Source organism: Engraulis encrasicolus, chromosome 5 (assembly GCF_034702125.1).
Source record: "Engraulis encrasicolus isolate BLACKSEA-1 chromosome 5, IST_EnEncr_1.0, whole genome shotgun sequence".
Classification (NCBI taxonomy): Eukaryota; Metazoa; Chordata; class Actinopteri; order Clupeiformes; family Engraulidae; genus Engraulis; species Engraulis encrasicolus.
In genome coordinates, this window is record NC_085861.1 from 4,730,145 (window position 1) to 4,752,644 (window position 22,500).

At 43.7% G+C, this 22,500-nt stretch overlaps 2 protein-coding genes across 4 annotated transcripts in view; one reads left to right on the forward strand and one right to left on the reverse strand.

Moving 5' to 3' along the window:
* The window catches only part of ndufaf6 (NADH:ubiquinone oxidoreductase complex assembly factor 6), a 22,041-nt gene extending 5,117 nt beyond the window's left edge, over positions 1-16,924 (reverse strand). The window contains exons 1-7 of one of the 3 annotated variants that reach the window (XM_063198530.1): positions 16,609-16,924; positions 16,252-16,351; positions 15,946-16,068; positions 15,540-15,596; positions 14,835-14,937; positions 13,338-13,471; positions 2,609-2,710 (exon numbers count right to left, since the gene is read on the reverse strand). In XM_063198530.1, the coding sequence (XP_063054600.1) occupies positions 2,609-2,710; positions 13,338-13,471; positions 14,835-14,937; positions 15,540-15,596; positions 15,946-16,068; positions 16,252-16,351; positions 16,609-16,838 (849 nt within the window). In that variant the 5' untranslated portion in view covers positions 16,839-16,924. Of the gene's footprint in view, positions 1-2,608; positions 2,711-13,337; positions 13,472-14,834; positions 14,938-15,539; positions 15,597-15,945; positions 16,069-16,247; positions 16,352-16,608 lie in introns of all 3 variants that reach the window. The other 2 variants (XM_063198531.1, XM_063198532.1) reach the window with 2 other exon arrangements.
* Positions 16,925-17,081: 157 nt separating this feature from the next.
* nagpa (N-acetylglucosamine-1-phosphodiester alpha-N-acetylglucosaminidase) overlaps positions 17,082-22,500 on the forward strand; it is a 62,382-nt gene continuing 56,963 nt past the window's right edge. Inside the window, exons 1-3 of the mRNA XM_063198533.1 lie at positions 17,082-17,251; positions 18,730-18,990; positions 21,342-21,444. Coding sequence (XP_063054603.1) covers positions 17,169-17,251; positions 18,730-18,990; positions 21,342-21,444 — 447 coding nt within the window. The 5' untranslated portion in view covers positions 17,082-17,168. The remainder of the gene's footprint in view (positions 17,252-18,729; positions 18,991-21,341; positions 21,445-22,500) is intronic.

The following is a 22,500-nucleotide window of genomic DNA, read 5'->3' on the forward strand; positions in this document are numbered from 1 at the left end:
GTGCCCTACCGGTTGACCACGACAGGGCCGCCTTTGCAACAATTCATCATCATGGTAATTATTATACTATTTCATTCGTTAGCATTGAAGGTGATTATAGCAGGGAGCAGGCTTCACCCAGAGTTCCTTAATTACTTGTTGAGGGTGTTGTCTGGCCCAAACAAAAACTTCCAATTAAATAGCAAATGGCGCAGCGTGCATCAAGTGTCTTATTAGTGCACACTGCACAGACGTGCTTAGTCGTGTGCCTTCCTTCCTTAACAAAACATGTCTGTGCACAAATAAAAGACACGTGATGCAAGATGCGCCCTTTTCTGTTTCATTTAGCTTTGAAGGCGGAAATCTGATAGCCTGGTTCCTACCAGACCTCCGTGTGTGTGCTCTGGAGCCCCCTGGTGGCACTCCAAACACACACATCGGTCTGGGAGCATGTGGCAGGACTCAATTTCTGGACTCGAATAATATTGCTGAGCATTTATCACTTCAATATCACTGGCAGCTCGCATCACATTGAGGAGTCACATGTCATATTATAGACTATATTGACGCATTAGAGATCAACAGAAAATGGTTTTGAAAGAATTTGTTGATATTGAAGCAATAAATGCTGAGATTATTTTTTGACTGTAGAAATGGAATCCTGCTACATGCTCCCAGACCTAGTAGTGGAGCTCACAAAGCTGTGCGGAACTACAGGTCGGGCAAGAGCCAGGCAACAAATCTGGTGTGGAGCTCTGGCAACCAGAAACTAGCATGATCTATTTACTGTTAGTTTACTGGGCATTGGGTCATTTCACGTGAAATCAGACACTTTGGGACCCGACCGACACGGATTTCAATCATACTTGCTGTGCCTGTTTAGTAGTAAGGTAGCATCCCAGAACTGCATTTTTGTGAATCTGAGACCAATATTAAGGGAGAAACAGACTAGCAAAGGTTTACATGTGAGGGTAGGACACTACGCATTCAGCCTTGTGTGCAAATGTGGCTCTGATATCTACAGTGCTCTGGATAACAAATAGGGAGACACAAGGGCAGAGAAGGGAGAGGGAGTGGGATGACATTAAAGGACCACTTCTGCCAATTTCAATATGCTGTTGTATTGCTCACGGCACGCTACCCTTGACCCGTCAATCCTGTGATGCTGCATTTTTCGAGTCAGCCCTTTCCGAGATCTGAGCTATTCTAATGGGGACAGATTTTATTTACATTCAAAATTGTCTTAACATAGGCTTACTCCAAATATTATCCCAAAAGGTATCACTGTTTGCTAGTTGTCTGCTGATGTTGCATAACCTTTTGGATGTTATTGGGAATAATTAATCAAGATATTTTTGGAAATGAAAACATACACCTGCCCCCATTACAATGACCAGGATCTCGTAAAAGGCTGAAAAAAAAATTCTCAGGTACTGACAAGTCCAGGGTAGTGTGAGCATTACGACTGCATGTTGAAATTGGCAGAAGTTACCCTTTAATGCCGAATCCACACCAAGGTGTCGTGGAACGTAAGCAAGACGAATGAGGTCTTTCTGCTTAGTTTCGTCCGGTGTGTTCTACTCTGCCTTTCACACCGACAGTAGCCACTACATGTGTAAGTAGAGGGCAAGGTGAAACGGTTGGTACTGGAGACAGACAATGTCCTGAAAGGACATAGGGCTTTAGCATAGCTTTCGGGTAAGCCAGAGTAGGGCCTGTTGTAGCTTCATAGGCAAGGGTCAGTATTCAATTCAATTAGGGCATGAAAAAGAGGACATGACTGGGAAACTGAGGCTTTGTGGTCAGAGAATGATAGATGGTCATCAACAATGACACTTAGATTTATTGTGGCTTTATTTGGGGCAACAGTAGCAGAATCCATATTGAGTTAGATATCATGGCAACCTAAATCTTTGGCTGGGATCATCCTGTTCTGTCCTGTGTGGAAGGACAGATATGTTTCCACCGCCGGTAAAAATCGCTTCCGTCCCGCAATGCTTCACCGCCTTGTCAACAAATCAGGGCTGTAACGATATTGTATCGAACCGAGAACTCGTGATACGCAGAGTCACAATACTGTATCATGATACAAGGAGGCAGTATCGTGATACGCCTTTTCAAAGTTTTATGAGCCAGTAGTCCAGAAATCAACCTTGTGATTTGATGTGATAGTGTTTCCAAACTTCAATGGAGATACATTTCAGAAATCGTGGGGTGTATCGAACCGTAGGTAAAAAATCGTGATACGAATCGAATTGTTATTTGGGTGTATCGTTACAGCCCTACAAGAAATGTTGAGAAAACCACACCACAAAACCCACTCATCATACTCAAACTTCTCTTATACCTCTTCCAACAATTCAACATTAATTATAGGCCAACAATTCCTATCAAAGATTGATCTAACACTCACTGAGCAGTTGTATGTGTGTGTGTGTGTGTGTGTGTTTGGTGAATAGTCTATGTTGTGTAGGCCAGTGTACTTACATGTTGTAGATGAACGTGTAGCAGTAGTGGAGGATGTAGTACGAGTGTGTGTGTGTGTGTGTGTGTGTGTGTGTGTGTGTGTGTGCGTGTGCGTGCGGTTTCGGTGAATAGTCCATTTTGCGTAGGCCAGTGTACTACTTACGTGCTGTAGATGTACATGTGCTTGGCTGGCGATGTCGTAAACGACGTCTCTGATGTTCTGGTCTCTGCTGCCGCGGATGAAGTCTTCCTGAGACACGCCGTGCTGCGCACAGCATGACACACACACACACACACACACACACATAACACACACACACACACACACACATAACACACACACACACACACACACACACACACACACACACACACACACACACACACACACACACACACACACAACACACAACACACACACACACACACACACACACGCACAGATTACATAAATTGGTTAGTAACAATATTCTTTAATATGGTAAATAAATATGTTTCCTGTGAATTTCAAGTTAAGATTCAGTTACATTTCAGCATCATTATGAAGAGGAAAAACCACTAAGTAATGACACTGACACTCTACAGTGTTTCCCAACCTGGGGTACGTGTACCACTAGGGGTACGAGAGCACACTGCAGGGGGTACTTGGAAAAAAATAATTTTAAGAAATGCATAGCCACACTGGAATAGAAAAAGTGATGTAAAGGTAGTTAGGAGGTAAAAAAGAAGGATCACCGCACACTGGTGGACTAAGTCCACCAGTGCACGGTGATCCTTCTTCTTTACTATGGATTACTGATGACTGCACTTCACCAGCACCTGGAACCTGGCTGTGCATAGGAGTTCAAGATCTTTGTAGTTAGGAGGCTAAAGCCTGTCTCAAACTACACGACTATCGCGCCGATTCTTGGCTGAAAACCCCCCTTACGACAATCGCTGGAATGTTACCCCCCAAGACCATCGCAAGCGATTGTCGGGAAAGATTTCCTCGACATGAGCGACGTTCTAAGATAGAACTTTGGCAGCGCAAAGAGTCGCCGATCGCAAATCGTAGAAATCAAACAGTGTTTGATATTTGCGACTGGAAATAGAACGTCGGGCATTGTCTCGGTGGCTGCGAGCAGCGACAAGATTGACAGTTGCGATTCTCTTCTAGTGTGCGGTGCACCCCGACGCCAAAATCGGACACACAATCGCTAGTCGTGTAGTTTGAGCCTGGCTTAAGGGGGTACATGAGACAAAAAAGCTTGGGAAACACTGCCCCACCACATGGCAGAACATCTTGCCATTAACCGCCATCTTCAGCACTGAGAGTCATCAGCATCATTATTCTCAACAGATAGTTCAGGCGCTTGGTTGGTAATTACATTACATCCTGTACACAGAAGAGCGCGTTAACAAGACAAACCATCTTCACGAATGCAAATCATCAGCATCAAGATTCTCCACAGATACTTAACGCACTGCAATGCACTCTCTCTGCTCTCTACACAGCGGAACAGAACAGAACAGAACATAACATAACAGAACATTATCAAACCATCTTCACCAATGCAAATCATCAGCATCAAGATTCTCCACAGATACTTAACGCACTGCAATGCACTCTCTCTGCTCTCTACACAGCGGAACAGAACAGAACAGAACATCATCAAACCATAGTCACCAATGAAAATGACAATGTGGCATTTTATTTTGTTCAGCCCTATCAGAGATCATGGCCATCCTGGCCATTTTATGTCAATTAAAAAATATCTGAACATGCTACAGAAAGTACACCTCAGAATAGGGTTCCCAATCCGACTAATTAAATTCCATGACTTTCCATCAAACCGAAATGCATTGCCCTGATATTCCAGGATCCCCATGACTACTGGGGACCCGGCACAGAATGAACATATTCATGCCTTCTCAAGCCTCTTATAAAACAGACCGTATTGAAATGTCATGGTACTAATGAAATCCCATAGCCATGGGAATCTTTCACTCAAACTACACTCCCTCCCATCAAAGCCTTTTGCTCACCATGGATACCTAAAATGGAGTACATTACGGCAGGGGTTCCCAAACTTTTCCCCCTGCGCACCCCCTTTTACATTTCAGTGTGGTTCGTGCACCCCCTAAGCAAATGTTGCACAACCGCACATTTTGAGCAAACCTCATTTCCAATAGACCTGACGTTTTTTTCTGCCATCATTACAATGGAACTTGTTGCATGACAAGTCTAGGAGTTTTAAATTACACTTAAAGGGGTATGCCACTATTTTGGGGCTTAATACAGTTAAAATCGTTGGCCAGGGTTTATAAAGGTGGTAAAGTGTCTTATTTTTCATGTAAGCCGTTGTCTTGCTTTAAAACAAGTTAAAAGAGGGAGCATGACGCTAAGCTAGTGAAAGTCAATGGATCCGTGTAGCATGCTACAATGCTACACGGATCCATTGACTTTCACTAGCTTAGCGACATATTCCCTCTTTTAACTTGTCTTAAAGCAAGACGACGCTTAACATGAAAAATAATACACTTTACCACCTTTATAAACCCTGGCCAACGATTTTAACTGTACTAAGCCCCAAAATAGTGGCATACACCTTTAAAGATGGATCCTTCCAGCATACAATTCACCAAACAACATGTAATATTCATTAATTCTGTAAAAACACACATCTCAGCCAGTACTCTATTCAGCTCGCGCACCCCCTTGTGGCAGGCCGCGCCCCCCAGTTTGGGAAACCCTGCATTAGGGCTGTTACGATGCACTCAGCTCACGATTCGGTTCATATCACGACCTACAGTACGATACACCCTACAATTTCATATTTGCCAACATTATAAACTTTATGAATAAAAACTATGATAGTTTATAGGTAGAATAGGTTACAAGAGGCTACTAATCATTTAAAAAAGGTTCTATATAATAATGATGATGCTTGTAAGCACCATCACTTCATATCATGTGGTTGTTTTCTGGGCTGAAATCGTTAAAAGGGTGTATCACGATACTGCCTCCTTATATCACGATAGAGTATCGTGACTGTGTATCACGATTTCTCGGTTCGATACAATATTGTTCCAGCCTTAGAGTACATAATACCATCCCCAATTACCCATCAGCCACTTCTTCTTCACTTCTTCACTTGAACTCCCTCTTCACAATCAGACACAGAGGGTGCATCCCAATATGTGACCTTGCCTCCTCCACTTGTGCTTGTCTCCTCGTCCCGCCTCCTGGCCCCTCCTCCGTGGAGAAAACAATAAAGTTTCCCAGCTGTCAGCCTCGCCACAACAACTTTTGAGGGACTGTTTTTCATTCACCATCCCAATTGCAAATGAGAAAAAGACTTTTCAATTGAGCTTTTGCAAGATATTGAAATATAATGCTGTTGTCAGTGATGTCATCATGACGAGAAGCAAGTGGAGGAGGCAAGTGGAGGAGGCAAGGTCACATATTGGGATGCACCCCCAGAACAATTTGTCCGCTCCACTCCCAGTCTTGGTTTCCCGCAGCAGTCTTTGCATGCATGTACAAAGTGGAGCAGCAATATCCAATTCACTTCAATTAGTCGGCAGCAGCACTCAAATCTTTCCGCATCACATGTTAAGTGCTCTCTTCAGCCTTATTGGCTTGGGGAGTTCAACCGGTGCATGCAGCTTTGTAATGTTAGAAGACAACAAAAGTGTATTAAAGACCAAATAAGCGTCTCATTAAAAACACATGACATCTGAAGCTATGCTAATGGACTCAATTAGACTTTCATTATAAAACCACAATAGTCATTCAGAGATCGCCATCCAATTCCTTTCTTTTGATTTAAATTAAAAAAACATCAATACCCCTTTAAACTCATGAATACAGAGTGTAGACTCAGAGCTCATGGTGAATGAAAGAGTTTCCTGACGTCAAATCATCACACAGAATACGGCCAGGGAGTTTCATTTCAGTCTGTCCTTCAATGATCTGAGGGAGTAGTTTTCATTCAGTGTTTGAATGGTGTTGTAGCCTCATGGTCAGGGCCGCTGACAGCGTTCACTGGGCCTAGGACAAAGTCATTTGAAAGGCCCCCCCATCCAATACATTCAATGTAATAGAAAGCCAATTTTGGGCCCCCTCTCTCTACCAGGGCCCGGGACAAATTACCCATTTGTCCCCCCCCCCCCCCCCACCCCCCACACACACACACACACACACACACACCCCCCGTCGGCTTCCCTGCTCATGGTGTCTGACAAGTTTAAAGCGATGCAGCTGCAGCATTTCTGGAAACACGTGGCTCATTTCATTTCACATGATATCCTGTTGAGTTAAATAATTGAGTTTTACCTTGCCTCTGTTCTTCAAGCAGCAGTCTGAGTGGCAAAGCAAATTGTGCCTCCTAGCCTATATAATTGAATCATATGGGGATAGCTAACAGTCATGGGTAAGCGGTTAGGACGTCAGACTTGCAGCCCAAAAGTTGCCAGTTCAACTCCCGATTCGCCAGGTTGGCGGGGGCAGTAATTAGTCATTGCTCTCCCCCATCCTCCTCCATTACTGAGGTACCCTGAACATGGTACCGTCTCGCCACACTTCTTCCTCGGGGTGCCATTGAGGGCTGCCCCCTTGCACGGGTGAGGCATAAATGCAATTTCGTTTCAAATCATCACACAGAATACGGTCAGGGAGTTTCAGTCTGCCAGCCTTCAATGATCTGAAGGAGTAGTTTTCATTCAGTGTTTGAATGGTGGTGTTGCCTCACAGTGTCTGTCTGACAAGTTCATGCAGCTGCAGCATTTCTGGAAACACGTGGCTCATTTCATTTCACATGATATCCTGTTGAGTTAAATAATTGAGTTTTACCTTGCCTCTGTTCCTCCAGCAGCTGTCTGAGTCTGGAGTCTGGCAAAGCAAATCGTGCCTCCTAGCTAGCTAGTGTATATATAATTGAATTGTATGGGGATAGCTAACAGCTGACTGTTTCCAAAAGATTCCTAGCTAGCGTATATAATTGAATCGTATGGGGATAGCTAACAGCTGACTGGTAACTTTAGGAAAAAGAGGTATCGCACACCAATAAAGTCTTTCTTGAGGTGCTGGCTTCCTGAGCATACAAATGTTAAAAGAAAATGAAAAGAATGCCGCACACTCTGCTCCATGTTTTATTGGTGAAATGACGTTTCGGCCGTCTGGCCTTCTTCAAACTAGTTCACCAATAAAACATGGAGCAGAGTGTGCGGCATTCTTTTCATTTTCTTTAACAGCTGACTGGTCCAATGATAAGATTCAATGACTTGTTGCATTAACTTGCCACTAGAAATAGCATCACCACCAGACAGGCAGGATGTGTGTCCATGGACATCTACCTCTCTCAGGCAGCGAAACCAGTTTACCCACCACCAATAAAGTAACTTGACTTGATTTGACTTGAAAGGTAAAGCTGAAGTAATGAATTCAGTGGGAGGTCTAAAATAAGCTCATTTTCAGATAAAGTGTGGCCTATCTGTCTGGTGCTACAACAGTGGTTCTCGACCTTTTTTGAACAAACATTCCCTTGACTACATTACATTACATTACATTACATTTCACTTAGCCGACGCTTTCTTTTGTTCAAAGCGACTTACAACCATCATTTTCATCAGGGTATTGGTTACAGTCCCTGGAGCAATGTGGGGTTAGGTGCCTTGCTCAAGGGCACTTCAGCCATGGATGGAGATGTAGGGAGAGGTCAGGGGGGATTCGAACCTGCAACCCCTAGATTGAAAGACCAACTCTCTAACCACTAGGCTACATCACAAGCCTCCCAACGCCCCCATTTAGGATTTGAAAAATCAAACAGACTATTGTTTCCCAATTGCAACTGAGCGCTCGCCCTTCCTTCTCAGCTGTCTCTGTCTCCACACCCCTGAGGGGCTTCATACTAGCTAGCGCTCGCCTGGGGACTGTTGCGCGCCCGTTGAGAAACACTACCTGTATGCTAGACAGTGAAGAAATAACGGTGCACTCAAAGGCTGATGAACGCTAACAACATACTGTATCTGCAGTGGAACCGGATGGAGCAGGTGGAACAGCCTTCAGGTGGTGAGTTACGTACACAAGCCTTCAAAGCCCTCACCTCAACACGAGGACACAGCTCCATGCACCAGGTGGACAAAATACACACACACACACATACACACACACACACGCACACGCACACGCACACGCACACGCACACAACACCACACAAACGCACACGCACGCACGCACACGCACACGCACACACACAACAAAACACACACGCACACGCGCGCGCGCACACACGCACACACACACACACATACACACACACACACGCACACGCACACGCACACGCACACGCACACACGCACACACACACCTCCACGCAGGATTCTGACCATGACACACTTCCTCCCCCATATATCATTATGGCATAAGCACGCAAGCACACACACACACGCACGCACACGCACGCACACGCACACACACGCACGCGCGCACGCACACGCACGCACGCATGCATGCATGCACGCACGCACGCGCACGCACGCGCGCACGCACACACACACACACACACACACAGAGATTGTCTGGGTGGCCTGCACATATGCTGTGGAAAGTTGACAATAAAAAAGACTGACAAAAGTTGGCACTAAAGGAAAGCTGACAATAGAACCCTGACCTCAAAGCATCATGGGAAGGGAACAGGGAAGGGACCATTCTTTTCTTTTCTACAGTTCCGAAGACATTCCGATGATGGCTTGAAGGCATCTCCGTCTCCAGTGAAAACAGTCTTTACTCTTATGACGTCTAAACACAACAGCTTCCATGTCCAATCGGAATCCCAACACCACAAACATTGTTTCAGACTGAAGACTGAATAGTTTTGTTCAACGAAAAATAAATTCCTAGACAGTTAAAAAAAATCAATACGACTCATAACAGTGCAAATAAGCATTCACATCCGTTCTAAAACATAATTAAAATGTCTGTGACAAAAAAAAAAAAACGTGGAGAGCACAGCAATTATGTCTAATACAAAGAGGCAAAAATTAGTCACACTGTCGCTCTGATGCGCCATATGAAGTAGTCAGCTCCGCTCTTATGTGGCGATTTCATTAGAAGACGCCTCCCGTCCCGGAGCCTCTCTCTGGGCGAACACTTAGAAGTGACCCCCGCATGAAATTGAAAGGAAATGAGTGGGCAATTAATTCTGCTCACTCGTCGTCTCCCTAACGACAGAGACCAGCTTGTTCCTTTCTTTCTTTTTTTTTTTAAACTTCAGCAGTCGTAAGCTGCTAAGCTGAGCTCTACTACTCGACATGTGGATGTGAGTGTGTGTTTGTTTGTGTACAGCAGGGGTTCCCAACCTTTTCCAACTTGGGGCCCACTTGAAATTGTCACAAATGTGCGGGGCACACCACTGACCCAATTACGAATAAAACTCAAATAAATCAACAGCAACACACACCAAAATGTGATTATAATTTTTAGATTAAATTATTTCAAGGCCCACTTGGAATACCTTCAGGGCCCACCTGTGGGCCCCGGCCCATAGGTTGAAAATCACTGGTGTGCAGTATAGTGTACATGTCTGTATCAGTGTGTGTGTGAGTGTGAGAAGGTTGAATGAATGTGAGTGAGAATGTAAATTCATCAATCAGAGTGTTTGTTCTTATTGCATATTGTGTGTGTGTGTGTGTGTGTGTGTGTGTGTGTGTGTGTGTGTGTGTGTGTGTGTGTGTGTGTGTGTGTGTGTGGGGGGTGTGTGTGTTGATTACTTATTTATATGGTTTAAATGGCTATTTAGTTTAAACAGCACACTGGTCAAACACAATTTCAAACTTCTGTGTTAACCTGGTTACACAGATTTTTGACAAAGTACACTTGACTTGACTTGACTGACCACGCAACGTTACCACAATGCCCCCTGGTGGCAAATCAAGCATCCTACATTTTTACTCTCTCTCACACCGGGGGAAAGGAGGAAGAGGACGAGGATAAGGATAAGGATGAGGGCTACCGATGTCTTACTGCACACCGATGACTTACTACCAGTAATATTCAATCAATTCAATTCAATTCTTGATTTGTAACATACACAATGGTTCATATCAACATAGAACTACAAAGTACAAACTAAACAAAGTACTAAATAAAAGACAGACAAGGATAATGTAATATTATGACTTTGTTTACATTGGGTTTTTTTTTACGGTGACTCTGAAGCTTAGACTATGACTCGGAGAATGATTGTGTTTAGCGTACAGATGTTGTAAAGTAAAAGCAGGAGTTTGGGTCATAATACCTATGAACAGCAAAAGCAGGAGTTTGGGTTATAACTCCTGATGAACAGCAAAAGCAGCAGTTTGAGTTATAATAGTGGTGTCAACAATGATCGATTCGGCGATGCAATCCAATGCGGGGCATGGACGATCCAGAATCGATCCGGCAAGTTCTAGAATCGATCAGGCAATTTTTTTAAGTTTCAATTTCTTCCATGGATATTTCGGAAGCAAATGAATGTTAAATTAAATAAAAGCACTTCAAAACATTGCAAGACTGATACAGACTGATACAGCCAGAAAACAGCCCAATAAATTGTTGCTCAGTATCTGACTACTTGTATTGCCTCATCGTGACTGATTAAACATTTGATTTGCTTTCAGTAGAAATGTAATGCATTGCAATGCATTGTTGAATTGAATCGGATCGGATCGCATAGAATCGAATCGAAACCTCCCGAATCGTTATCGAATCGGATCGTGAGGGCAGTGCCAATCCACACCACTAGGTTATAATACACCCGTCTCCAAAACAGTTGTCGCCTATCCATCTGTTTGGACTAACAAAAACACTAACATATTAGTACAGCTATGTACAATAAATGCACACAAACACATACACACACTCGTCATCATCTCTCACAGAGATTGAGATTGAGGCCTTGCAGGAGGCTCTGTTCATGTGCAGCTATTGTAACCCAAACAGCTGCTTTTGCTGCTCATGTGCAGTGTTTGTGTGCATTTATTGTACATAGCTGTACTAATATGTTAGTGTTTTTGTTAGTGTATGGTGTGTGTGTCCTCTGTGTGTCTACGTATTTATCTGTGTGTGTGTGTGTGTGTGTGTGTGTGTGTGTGTGTGTGTGTGTGTGTGTGTGTGTGTGTGTGTGTGTAGGTTTTATGGTATTATTCTCTTAACAAATAATATAATCACTGAAAAACTGCATTTTATGTTTGCTTGGGTCATCCTTGTTTAATGCTTACATTTGTTTGGTAGTCTGAAAATGGTAAGTGTTTTCAAATGTGATTAAAAAAAGTAAAAAATCAGTAAGGGGGCAAAAACATCTGCAACGCGCTGTATATATATATAAAAAAACATCTCAGAATAGGGTTCCCAATCCGACTACTTAAGTTCCCTGACCATAAGACAACAGAATTTCCATTTTTATATTCCATTGCCCTGACATTCCAGGATCCACATGACCATTGGGAACACGGCTCAGAATGAACATATTCATGCCTTCTCAAGCCTCATATAAAACAGGCCGTATTGAAATGTCATGGTACTAATGAAATCCTATAGCCATGGGAATCCTTCACTCAAACCACACTCCCTCCCATCAAAGCCTTTGCTCACCATGGGTGCCTAAAATGGAGTACGTAATACCATCCTCACAGCAGGGCTGTCAAAAGTAAAAGAACGTTGCAAATGTAGATAGACTGTTATAGCTGGAAAACAATTGTGTGTGTGTGTGTGTATGTGTACATGTTTGTATTAGTATGTTAGCATTTTTGTATCAGTATGTAGTTGTTCACACACATTGTGTGTGTGTGTGTGTGTGTGTGTGTGTGATCAAGTCGCATTGCGTACCCACAATATTGTGCGGGTGCAGAATCACTTCTCATTCAATGTGAAGTTTGCAAGTTTGTATCGTGTGCTGGTGGCTCATTAACTTCATGTGTAGTAAAAAGGCAGCTCTCCCGGATCAGTTTCTTGCAGTTTTAATACTGGGTTAGCATGGCAGACAGACAGACGTTTCGGCCTAAGCCTTCTTCAGCGTCTTTCGGCTTAGGCTGAAACATCTGTCTGTCTGCCATGCTAACCCAGTATTAAAACTGCAAGAAACTGATCCGGGAGTGAGGCTTTTTTACTACACACGAACTTTGCTGTTTGCTCGCACCCAAAGACCTTGTAAGAAACTTTTCGGAGTTGAGCGCACTTTCTCTACTAAAAGGCTCATTAACTTCATACAGTCTGCTGCTGTTAGGGGTCTTACACACCAAGGCGGTAAAGCGTCGCGGAACGGCCACGTTTTTTACCGGCGTCGGTGAAAATACATTGAAACCTATCTGTCCTTACACTCCAACCGGTGGTAGTCGGGCCGGCTCCGCGCTGCATTTGGAAAATAGAACTCGAGCGTATTATTCACGCCGGCGACCGGCGGTGTCTCATTCAAATGAATGGCAAAGTAGCATGCTAGCTTTGGCTGTGGCTAGGGTTTTGAATAGGACTGGCCGCGCACGCCGACGCTGTCAGTGTGCAAGGCAGAGAAAAGCACGCCGGCCAAAACTAAGCAGAAAGGCCGCGTCCGTCCTGCGACCGTTCCGTTCCGCCTTGGTATGTTTTGGCCCTTATGAAGTTAATGAGCCACCAGCACAATGTGCAGTAAACAACTACATACTGATACAAAAATGCTAACATACTACTGTAACACACACACACACACACACACACACACACACACACACACACACACACACACACACACACACACACACACACACACACACACACACACACACACACACACACACACACACACACACACACACACGCACACACACACACACACACACACACACACACACACACAAGTTCATCGTGCAGCCCTAGTGAATATGTCTTGTCCACTCACCAGCATGCAGATGTCCATGGGCAGATAGACTCGTCTCCGTCGGCTGTGGTGCGGCGTCGCTCGTAGGCACGTGACGATGCCCTGCGCCTTGCCAATATGGCTGGCGGCGTGATCCGCGTGCACGTCTTTCACACCTGCAGTCAGAGGACAATATTGCAGGAGTGTAAAGAATTGAAATGGGGTGCATTTGGAATATCTACTGTAGATCTGATGAATAAAGCAATACCAAGTCATGTCATCTCATGCCAACACATTTGATCAATGATTATTATGGTCTGAGGAGTGAAAAACAACCTTCCCCCCCAAAAAAAAACTAACCACACAACCAGCAAGAGATGGCAACCTGGTCCCATGTAATGCATAGGCAAACATGCTGTGGGATTCTAATGACAGCGTAAGAGAATGCTAAACTTCACTATTGAACAATTAATGATGGAGTACGGCCACATGACTAGGGATCTGACTGCAACTCGCAGAGTTCTAGGCGCAGTTGGTTGGATTAATCCAGTACCAGGGCTGTAACGATATTGTATCGAACCGAGAAATCGTGATACGCAGTCACGATACTGTATCATGATACAAGGAGGCAGTATCGTGATACACCCTTTCAAAGTTTTATTACTCATTAGTCCAGAAAACAACCTTGTGATTTGATGTGATAGTGTTTCCAAACTTCAATGGAGATACATTTCAGAAATCGTGGGACGTATCGAACCGTAGGTAAAAAATCGTGATACGAATCGAATTGTGATTTGGGTGTATCGTTACAGCCCTATCCAGTGGTGGTTATGTTATGTTTTATGTAAGGGATGACATGAGTGAGGAGGCGGGCCACATGTGGCCCCGTGCTCCAATTGCCCATCCCTGCCTGGCTTACTGTGACAGAGGTGTTCCTGCACAGTTCGTCCCCCTCAGGGGGCGAACCTGCTTCCTCGTCAACTACATCGGTTCGGCAATGGGAGTCACAATACAAGCGCGCTGAGCTAAAGGGCCGGTCCTATAGCCCAATGCTGCTGCACTGTATTGAGGCTTCGGGAGGGAGGTTAACCCATTGACGCCTAAGGCACCTACAAAAAAGGGTGTTGAATGCCTGAGCCCTTTTTAAGAAAAGCTGCCCTAAGCCTATAAAAACCTAAATATCTCAGCTTCTGAAGCACATACAAATATGCATTACGTTGCATTTAAACGCTAAGGCCCTCATCTTTCATTAGAATGTGTTCATTCATCTCAAACAAGCAGACATTTTTAATAAAGTGGTCTCAAGGCTCTCATGAGCCTGAATGTTGCGTAATCCAGGCGCCGGGGCCAATGTTGCACAACGCAACATCAGGCATCAATGGGTTAACTAACGTTCCACGCCACACTCTGCTAGTTGGCCTGCGTTACATTACTACACAAACCATTACTTTTACTTTTGTCACCTCTTATTCTGTACGTTGTCAGCTCACCTAACGTTTCGAGGAGGAGGTAGAGAAGAGAAGACTGGGTGTTGCTCACCTAGCGTCTCGAGGAGGAGGTAGAGAAGAGAGGACTGGGTGTTCTCAGAGTAGGTCTCCAGTTCCTGCAGAGTCCTGTACGCCCGGTCTTCCAGATCTTTCTCCTGTTCACATCAAATAACACACCATCCAGAAATTACATTACATTACACTTAGCTGACGCTTTTATCCAGAGCGAGAGATATTTTAAAGCACAGGGTGTTGGTTACAGTCCCTGGAGCAGTGTGGGGTTAGGTGCCTTGCTCAAGGGCACCTCAACCATGGAGTGAGATAGGGAGCGTACGGGAGTCGAACCTGCAACCCTCTGATCAGAAGCCCATCTCCTTAACCACTAGACTAGGCAACAACCGCCTGTGTGATGCACCTACCGTAATTCCTCAATTTATAGCCTGTCATTTATTCACAGTGCATTCAACTAACGTTTCCACAAAGCGTCTTTATCAGAGTCTGTGTCCGTGTGCCACCAGTTTTCTTCCCTTTTAATCCTAGAGGAACGTTTGTGTATGCATAACGCTGAGTAACTTTAAAGGCAGACTAGACTTCTTTTTAGTTCATTGATGACCTTCTTGACTCTGGCAATACTAATAGACAAAAGAACACTTTTGGAATCTGGATTGACAAGCTGACAGGTAGGCAGGCACTTCGAGAACAAGCTGGCCTTTAATGTGAGCTGATGATCTTAAGTGTTCAATACTTCTTTACTTACTCTCTCCGTTATAATTCTCAACATCCACCTTTTGGTTAGTGTATGCTTCCGAACAGCCTGTGAAAATGATCAGAAAACAAATGCGTCACTCATCCACAGGACAGACAAATGATAGATAAACGATATTTTGGTAAACTTGGATTTTTTCGCACACCTCAGCTGGCAGGTGCGTCGAAGATGGCCCATGGGTCACTCAGCAGACAACTTGAAAAAACTCCCACACACTGACCATTTAGCTGTTTTGCTTTCATGAACGACGTTTCGGTACAAGACCTTCAGAAGCCTGATGAAGGTCTTGTACCGAAACGTTGTTCATTAAAGCAAAAGAGCGAAATGGTCAGTGTGCGGGAGTTTTTTCAAGTTGTCAGATAAACGATATTACCAGTAGGCTGCAAGAGAGACTGACCTTCCATAGCTCAATACCAATAGGCTGGACTGGGGGATCATCCCTGTAAATTTCTTCCACTGCTGTCTTCCAGAACTGCATTCGCATCAAGCCAATAGTTTTTTGGGAAACTGAGTCCTTCACCTAAATAATGAACGAAGGAACACAATTTCTTCTCCAGCGCAGTACATGTAACCGCAGTTGTATTGTAGTTATTATTGTTGTTGTTGTTGTTGTTATTTTGCCCCACACATTTGGCTACAATGTTACTAACATGTTGGCTACAATGTTGCAGCAGGTAACAGTCAATGATAGTAGACTACCTGCCTGTGCCAGTTCCACATTTAAAGCTCTCAGAGCCAAGGAGGACCGACGCGCCGATTCAGGTAAAAGAAGTGAACACACAAATCCATCATAGTCCCGCGACCTGACAAACAGTGAAGTGTGACAAAAAAAAGTGAACCACCATTCCATTCAATCTCAGACAGACAACTTATAGAAGATGTCCACTGTTCTGTCCACACACTCAAGAGTAGTCAGTCATACTTCAGATTGATATGCAATTTCAAACAACTTCATTGTTATGGTTTGAAAGGCACAGGCAAGACATATTGGTTAAAACTTTGTTTCTTTACTTCTGTGAGGCATTTTGCAAACCAGATAGTCAGAGTTGATGTAGCCTACCTCACGAGATCTATGCAGTATTTTTCGTTATGTTGATTAGTTGAGTTTGTTGAGGCTCTTAAACTCTTCACTTCTGTCGCTCTTTGTATGCAAACAGAGAAGGGTAATATTTTGTTCTGAAGAGAAGATTTTGTAGAGAGTATTCCATGCTTTGCGCTTATGGATGCCATAATGTTGACAGAAGCTGCCGCATACCCTTCAACTTTCACCCTTTTCCTGGTGTCACACATTTCATACTCCGACGCCGGAGAATAGTTCCGCCTTGTAAGTTTCAGATATTAATACCATGTTTTGATTAAGTTTATCACGTTAAATTGAACGTATATTGTGCAGCATTATTTAAGCGTAGAAATACACTAGAAATGGGTAATAAATATCTGACTTGTTAAAAAAATTGGGTTAAAAAAATATGGTTGCTCCCCCCACGCTATTTGTCCAGTTCACTGACAAGTCAGTCATGTGATAGACCCGGATAAGCAAACACAGAATGGCAAACGTTATAAGGTTTTGTGATAAGTTGAGGTGTGATCAAGACAAACTATAGTTTGTGTGCCTATCATATGGCAATAATATTACATTGTATTTCTGTATGGGTTACTATCCTGTCTCTCGTCGTTGTGGGGTTCACGGGTGTGGATGCACGGTAAGATACAATTTTGAAACTTTGTATCATGCACATGCATAGAAAGATCGACACCACAAACAGCTGCAGTCACAGAACTTATTCTAAACCAAAAAACTGCATACAAGTCTCTCAATACAATATTTTTCTGGCATATGTGTGGAATGAAATAACCACTTTCCTCATTTAAATATAAGTAGAAACGCATGGCATAGTTTGCTTTTCAAATACGGGCGTGCTGTCTTATCATTTCCGCATGACATGCCTAAACATTTGTGCCAACATTTCTTTCGAATTGAAATGAAGGCAGACGGACAGTTAGTGGAAGGCATGCGAAACGCAACAGTAAAAAGCGCCACTTCTCACTACTGTAACAATTTTCTAAAGTAGCCTGGAATAATGTATGCGATTAACTGTTTAATTGTCAACGTAACACGACTTGACACATTGGCCATCATCACTAGAGGGGGATGTTGACACGCGCGCGTCCAGTATGGTTACAGGTTCTGATGGTGACAGACTGGCTAACAAACCAGTTATAGTAGAGTAGTAGAGTAACTATATTGATCCCCAGGGGGAAATTCAGGCAATTCAGTTAATTCATGATGTCTGGCTGTGGGAAGACCACTCAGAGTAAAACAAATACACGGCCTGACACCGTGACACTGTGGTGTCTATGTTGAGAGATGCTTGTTTTGTTGGTCATATGACGCTGGTTAGAAGAGCAGGGGCTTGCATAACAGTTCCACAAGCCACCCCAGGACCTCTTGTGACTTACCTCACTTAGTGGGTTGTGTTTCCACCTTGGGCTGGGTTAGTTAATTCCACTATCAATGTGTTAGTAGCCTACATGCATCATGCCATTGCTCACTTTGGATGATGTATTTGTGGTACGAAACAAAATACATTACACAGAGGTGCATTGGTGATATTAATAACTAAGAAACTGTCATTTTAGATAGCATACTTTAGGTAACGACGTTTCCCTAATATGCGGCTTATGTTAAAGTGTTGATTATTCTTAAATGATCAGTAATGAATCATCCACTCAGTGATGAATCATCATGAATAATGACCATATTCACCTAACGTTTTATTTATATAAGCTTATGGCTCAATGTTAAAGGGACACTGTGCAGGAAATGGTCAAAAAAGGTACTGCATCTATGCTGCTCATTGAAACTGGGCTGCCTATTGCCAAATTTGATCTTTACATGAAAGTTTATTAAGTAATAAACAAATATTTTCTAGTATGGTCCAAGTAGAGTCATTTTTGCAGCTAAAAATGGCTATATTTGGAAATTCAAAATGGCGGACCATGGAGAAGATCCCCTTTTCATGTATGAAAAGTGCAATTTTTCCAGTCATAATGAATACTTAGAATTTGATGGTGGTGGTAAGTATTCATGAAAAGGTAACATTAGTGAATGAGCAGCATGAATTCTGGAAATAAACAACTAAAAAGCTCACACAGTGTCCCTTTAACCTTGACCTGCCAGGTCTTCTCTGGGCGATGACCTTCTCCTCCCCTACCCTCCGGGCACCCGCCATGGCTCCCCCCATTCCCACCGCCACGTGAGGGACTGCCAGCCTGTCTACCATGGCAACGCCACCCACGAGACCTGGCCCGCCCACCACAGCCGGAGCCGAAACCGCAACAACAACGACGATGGCAGCACCAGTGGCAGCGGCAGCGGCAGCGTCACCCCCGTGGCAGAGTCCCGGCTGTTTTTGTCGGAGTTAGCCGGATACCCACCCAGGTGTGCAGGGGTGTAAATCATAGCCTTCATGACGATATGATTCGATATCGATTTTGTTAAGGCAGCGATTTTATTATTTTCGATATTTAAAAATGCCCCCCATTACAAGATGATTCGATTTGATTCCATTTTTGTTTGAGAACCTGTTGAAAAGGTTTGAATCTGCAAGAACTATTCCAGGTACTCAAAAACTACACAGCTTCTGCCCATTGTCAATGGACACAGTGGAAGTTAGGCCATTTTCAGCATTCAGAGAAGGCAGAGTTGAAAGAGTGAGCTCAGTAAAGGAATGTGTTACATTTTCAAGCATCAAAGGGTATGTTGTAGCTGTATATGATGGCAACTGGTGGCTAGCATGTGTTGAGGAATGTATGCCGAGCACTGGAGAGGTGAAACTGAACTTCCTGCATCCTCATGGACCATCTCCATCCTGCACTTTTCCCTTCAGACCAGATAGACTTGTCATGGATCATCAATATGTGCTTCTGGTAGTGGAACCTGTAACTGCAACGGGACATACTTATACATTATCTACAAAAGACACAGCTGCTGCTTCAAATGCACTGGTAGAGTACAAAATGAGAGTGTAGCCATTGATTATCTCTTTAAAGTACGGTAAAGGGAGGATGGCACAGGTACACAGAGAAGGAATGTTCAAACATTCACATATCATCATTTGGTGTGTATAAATGGACATCTGCCTTAGTTTCTGAAACCTGGGACCATGGACACTGACCATTTTTGTTTTGTTTTTGTTTTGTCATGTGATGCTACTATGGTATTACCATATTATTAGTAAGTGGTCTGTATGATGCCATATTTGTGAGTCAAATTCTCTCTGAAATGAATAAAGAACCAAACACCAGCATTTGAGGTGTTGCTAATGACATTGCCGGCTACGTTTGGACAAGGAACTGGCCATTTTAAAATATAGCTTTTTTAGATATTCAATTTTTAATTTTTCAATTTATCATAATTCATATTCTGAGAGGTGTTGTATTGAAAGCTGATTGTGTAATATGTAGAGCCAGAAAAGAGCTTTCAAACAACACCACTGGCATCTTTTTGTGACTAACGCTGACTGATATATTCAAGGCTGAATGTATAGTGTCCTACCCTCACATGTGAACCTTTCCTAGTCTGTTTCCCCCTTAATATTAGTGTCAGATTCAAACCAATGCAGTTCTGGGGTGCTACCTTGCTACTAAAAAGGCACACCAAGTATGATTGAAATCCGGGTCGGTCGGGTCCCAAAGTGTCTGATTTCACGTGAAATTAGGGGTGGGCGATATGGCAAAAATGTTGTATCACGATATTTTAAGATGAAATCACGATTTCGATATTTTCTCACGATCTTCCATCCAAAAAAATAAAAACAACAAAAAATAACTTTCATATACTTGCAATTTGTAATTTGCAGTCAATAAAATGTTAACACACTGATGATACTCTCATAAAGTGTACAATTGGAATACAATAATGTAAAGAATAAAGTGAAGACAACAACACAAGTGAGAAAACGTCACTCTGATACTGATAATAAACATCCCCACTGCAAGACGATCTATACGATTTCTCCACTTTGGCAGATTCGAGACGATATTTTACTCAATATCGCGATTCACGATATAATATCGTCAAATCGCCCACCCCTACGTGAAATGACTCTTGAATTACTTGTCCGCTTCCATTATGTTACACAATTAACAGCTAAGGCGTTGGGCAGGGGCCAGCGATTCATTTATTTTTGATACTTACAGTAAGAATGCCCCACGATACGATACGATTCAATTCGATCGTCGGCCGTAGGATTGCTGCATCAATATATCAATTGACAAGTTTGCCCTTGAGTGCTTTGTGTACAATATGCATGAATGGCATGCTGGCTGGCCTCGGTCCTGGTATGCTCAAAGCGGAGACCATGCGGGATGAGATCCGCTCCCACCCCCCATTTGTACAGAGGAATGTATCTGGGTCTAGTGAAGAGGAGGAGTAGGAGAGCTGGTGGGACAATCTGGAAGGCCTTCGCACATCACATGTGAAAGGGAAAGGAGGGATTTAAATATCTGCCAAAAGCGGGAGCAAGTAATGACGGCTGTCACAGGCTTCCTCCCGAACCATGTTTATGTATCAATAACTGAAAGAAGAAGAATCCGCACTCACAAACTAAGTCTCACTATTTATTTATCATAAATAAATAGTGAGACTTAGTTTGTGAGTGCGGATTCTTCTTCCTTCAGTTGATGCCTTTTATCGCACACCCAAAGACGTTCATTTTTTCCAAGAAGTTGAGCGCGTCCTCTGACGAAAATATGTATAAATAGCAACATTTGTTATTTCCACCCCTCCAGGTGGGTGAGCGGCCATGTCACGGTGGTGCGGGACCCCCTGAGGACCGTGTCCGTACTGGAGCCCAGAGGACGCGGCGGCTGCAGCCAGCGCAGCACAGCTCAGGTACTGCATACTACTCTACTCTACTGTACATTACTCTAGACAGCGCAGCACAGCTCAGGTACTGCATACTACTGTACTCTACTCTACTGTACTGTACTCTACTCTACTCTACACTACAACTCTACTCTACTCTACTCTACTCTACTCCACTCCACTCCAGTCAGCGCAGCACAGCTCAGGTACTGTATACTACTGTACATTACTCTACTCTACTCTACTCTACTGTACTGTGCTGTACTCTACTCTACTCTACTCTACTCTACTCCAGTCAGCGCAGCACAGCTCAGGTACTCTACTCTACTCTACTGTACTCTACCTGTACTGTACATTACTCTACTGTACTCTACTACTCTACTCTACTCTAGTCAGCGCAGCACAGCTCAGGTACTGCATACTACTGTACTCTACTGTACATTACTCTACTGTACTCCAGTCAGCGCAGCACAGCTCAGGTACTCTACTCTACTCTACTGTACTGTACTGTACTCTAGTCAGCGCAGCACAGCTCAGGTACTCTACTCTACTCTACTCTACACAGCGCACTACTCTACTCTACTCTACTCTACTCTACTCTACTCTAGTCAGCGCAGCACAGCTCAGGTACTCTACTCTACTCTACTCTACTCTACTACTCTACTCTACTCTCCTGTACTCCAGACAGCGCAGCACAGCTCAGGTACTCTACACTACTCTACTCTACTCTACTCTACTCTACTCTACTGTACTCCACACTACTCTACTCTACACAGCGCAGCACAGCTCAGGTACTCTACTCTACTCTACTCTACTCTACTCTACTCTACTCTACTCTACTCTACTCTACTCTACTCTACTCTACTCTACTGTACTGTACTGTACTCTGCTCTACTCTACTCTACTCTACTCTACTCTGCTCTACTCTGCTCTACTCTGCGTTACTCTACTCTACTCCAGACAGCACAGCACAGCTCAGGTACTCTACTCTACTCTATTCTTCTCTACTGTACTCTACTCCACTCCACTCCACTCCACTCTACTCTACTCTACTCTACTCCAGACTGTGCAGCACAGCTCAGG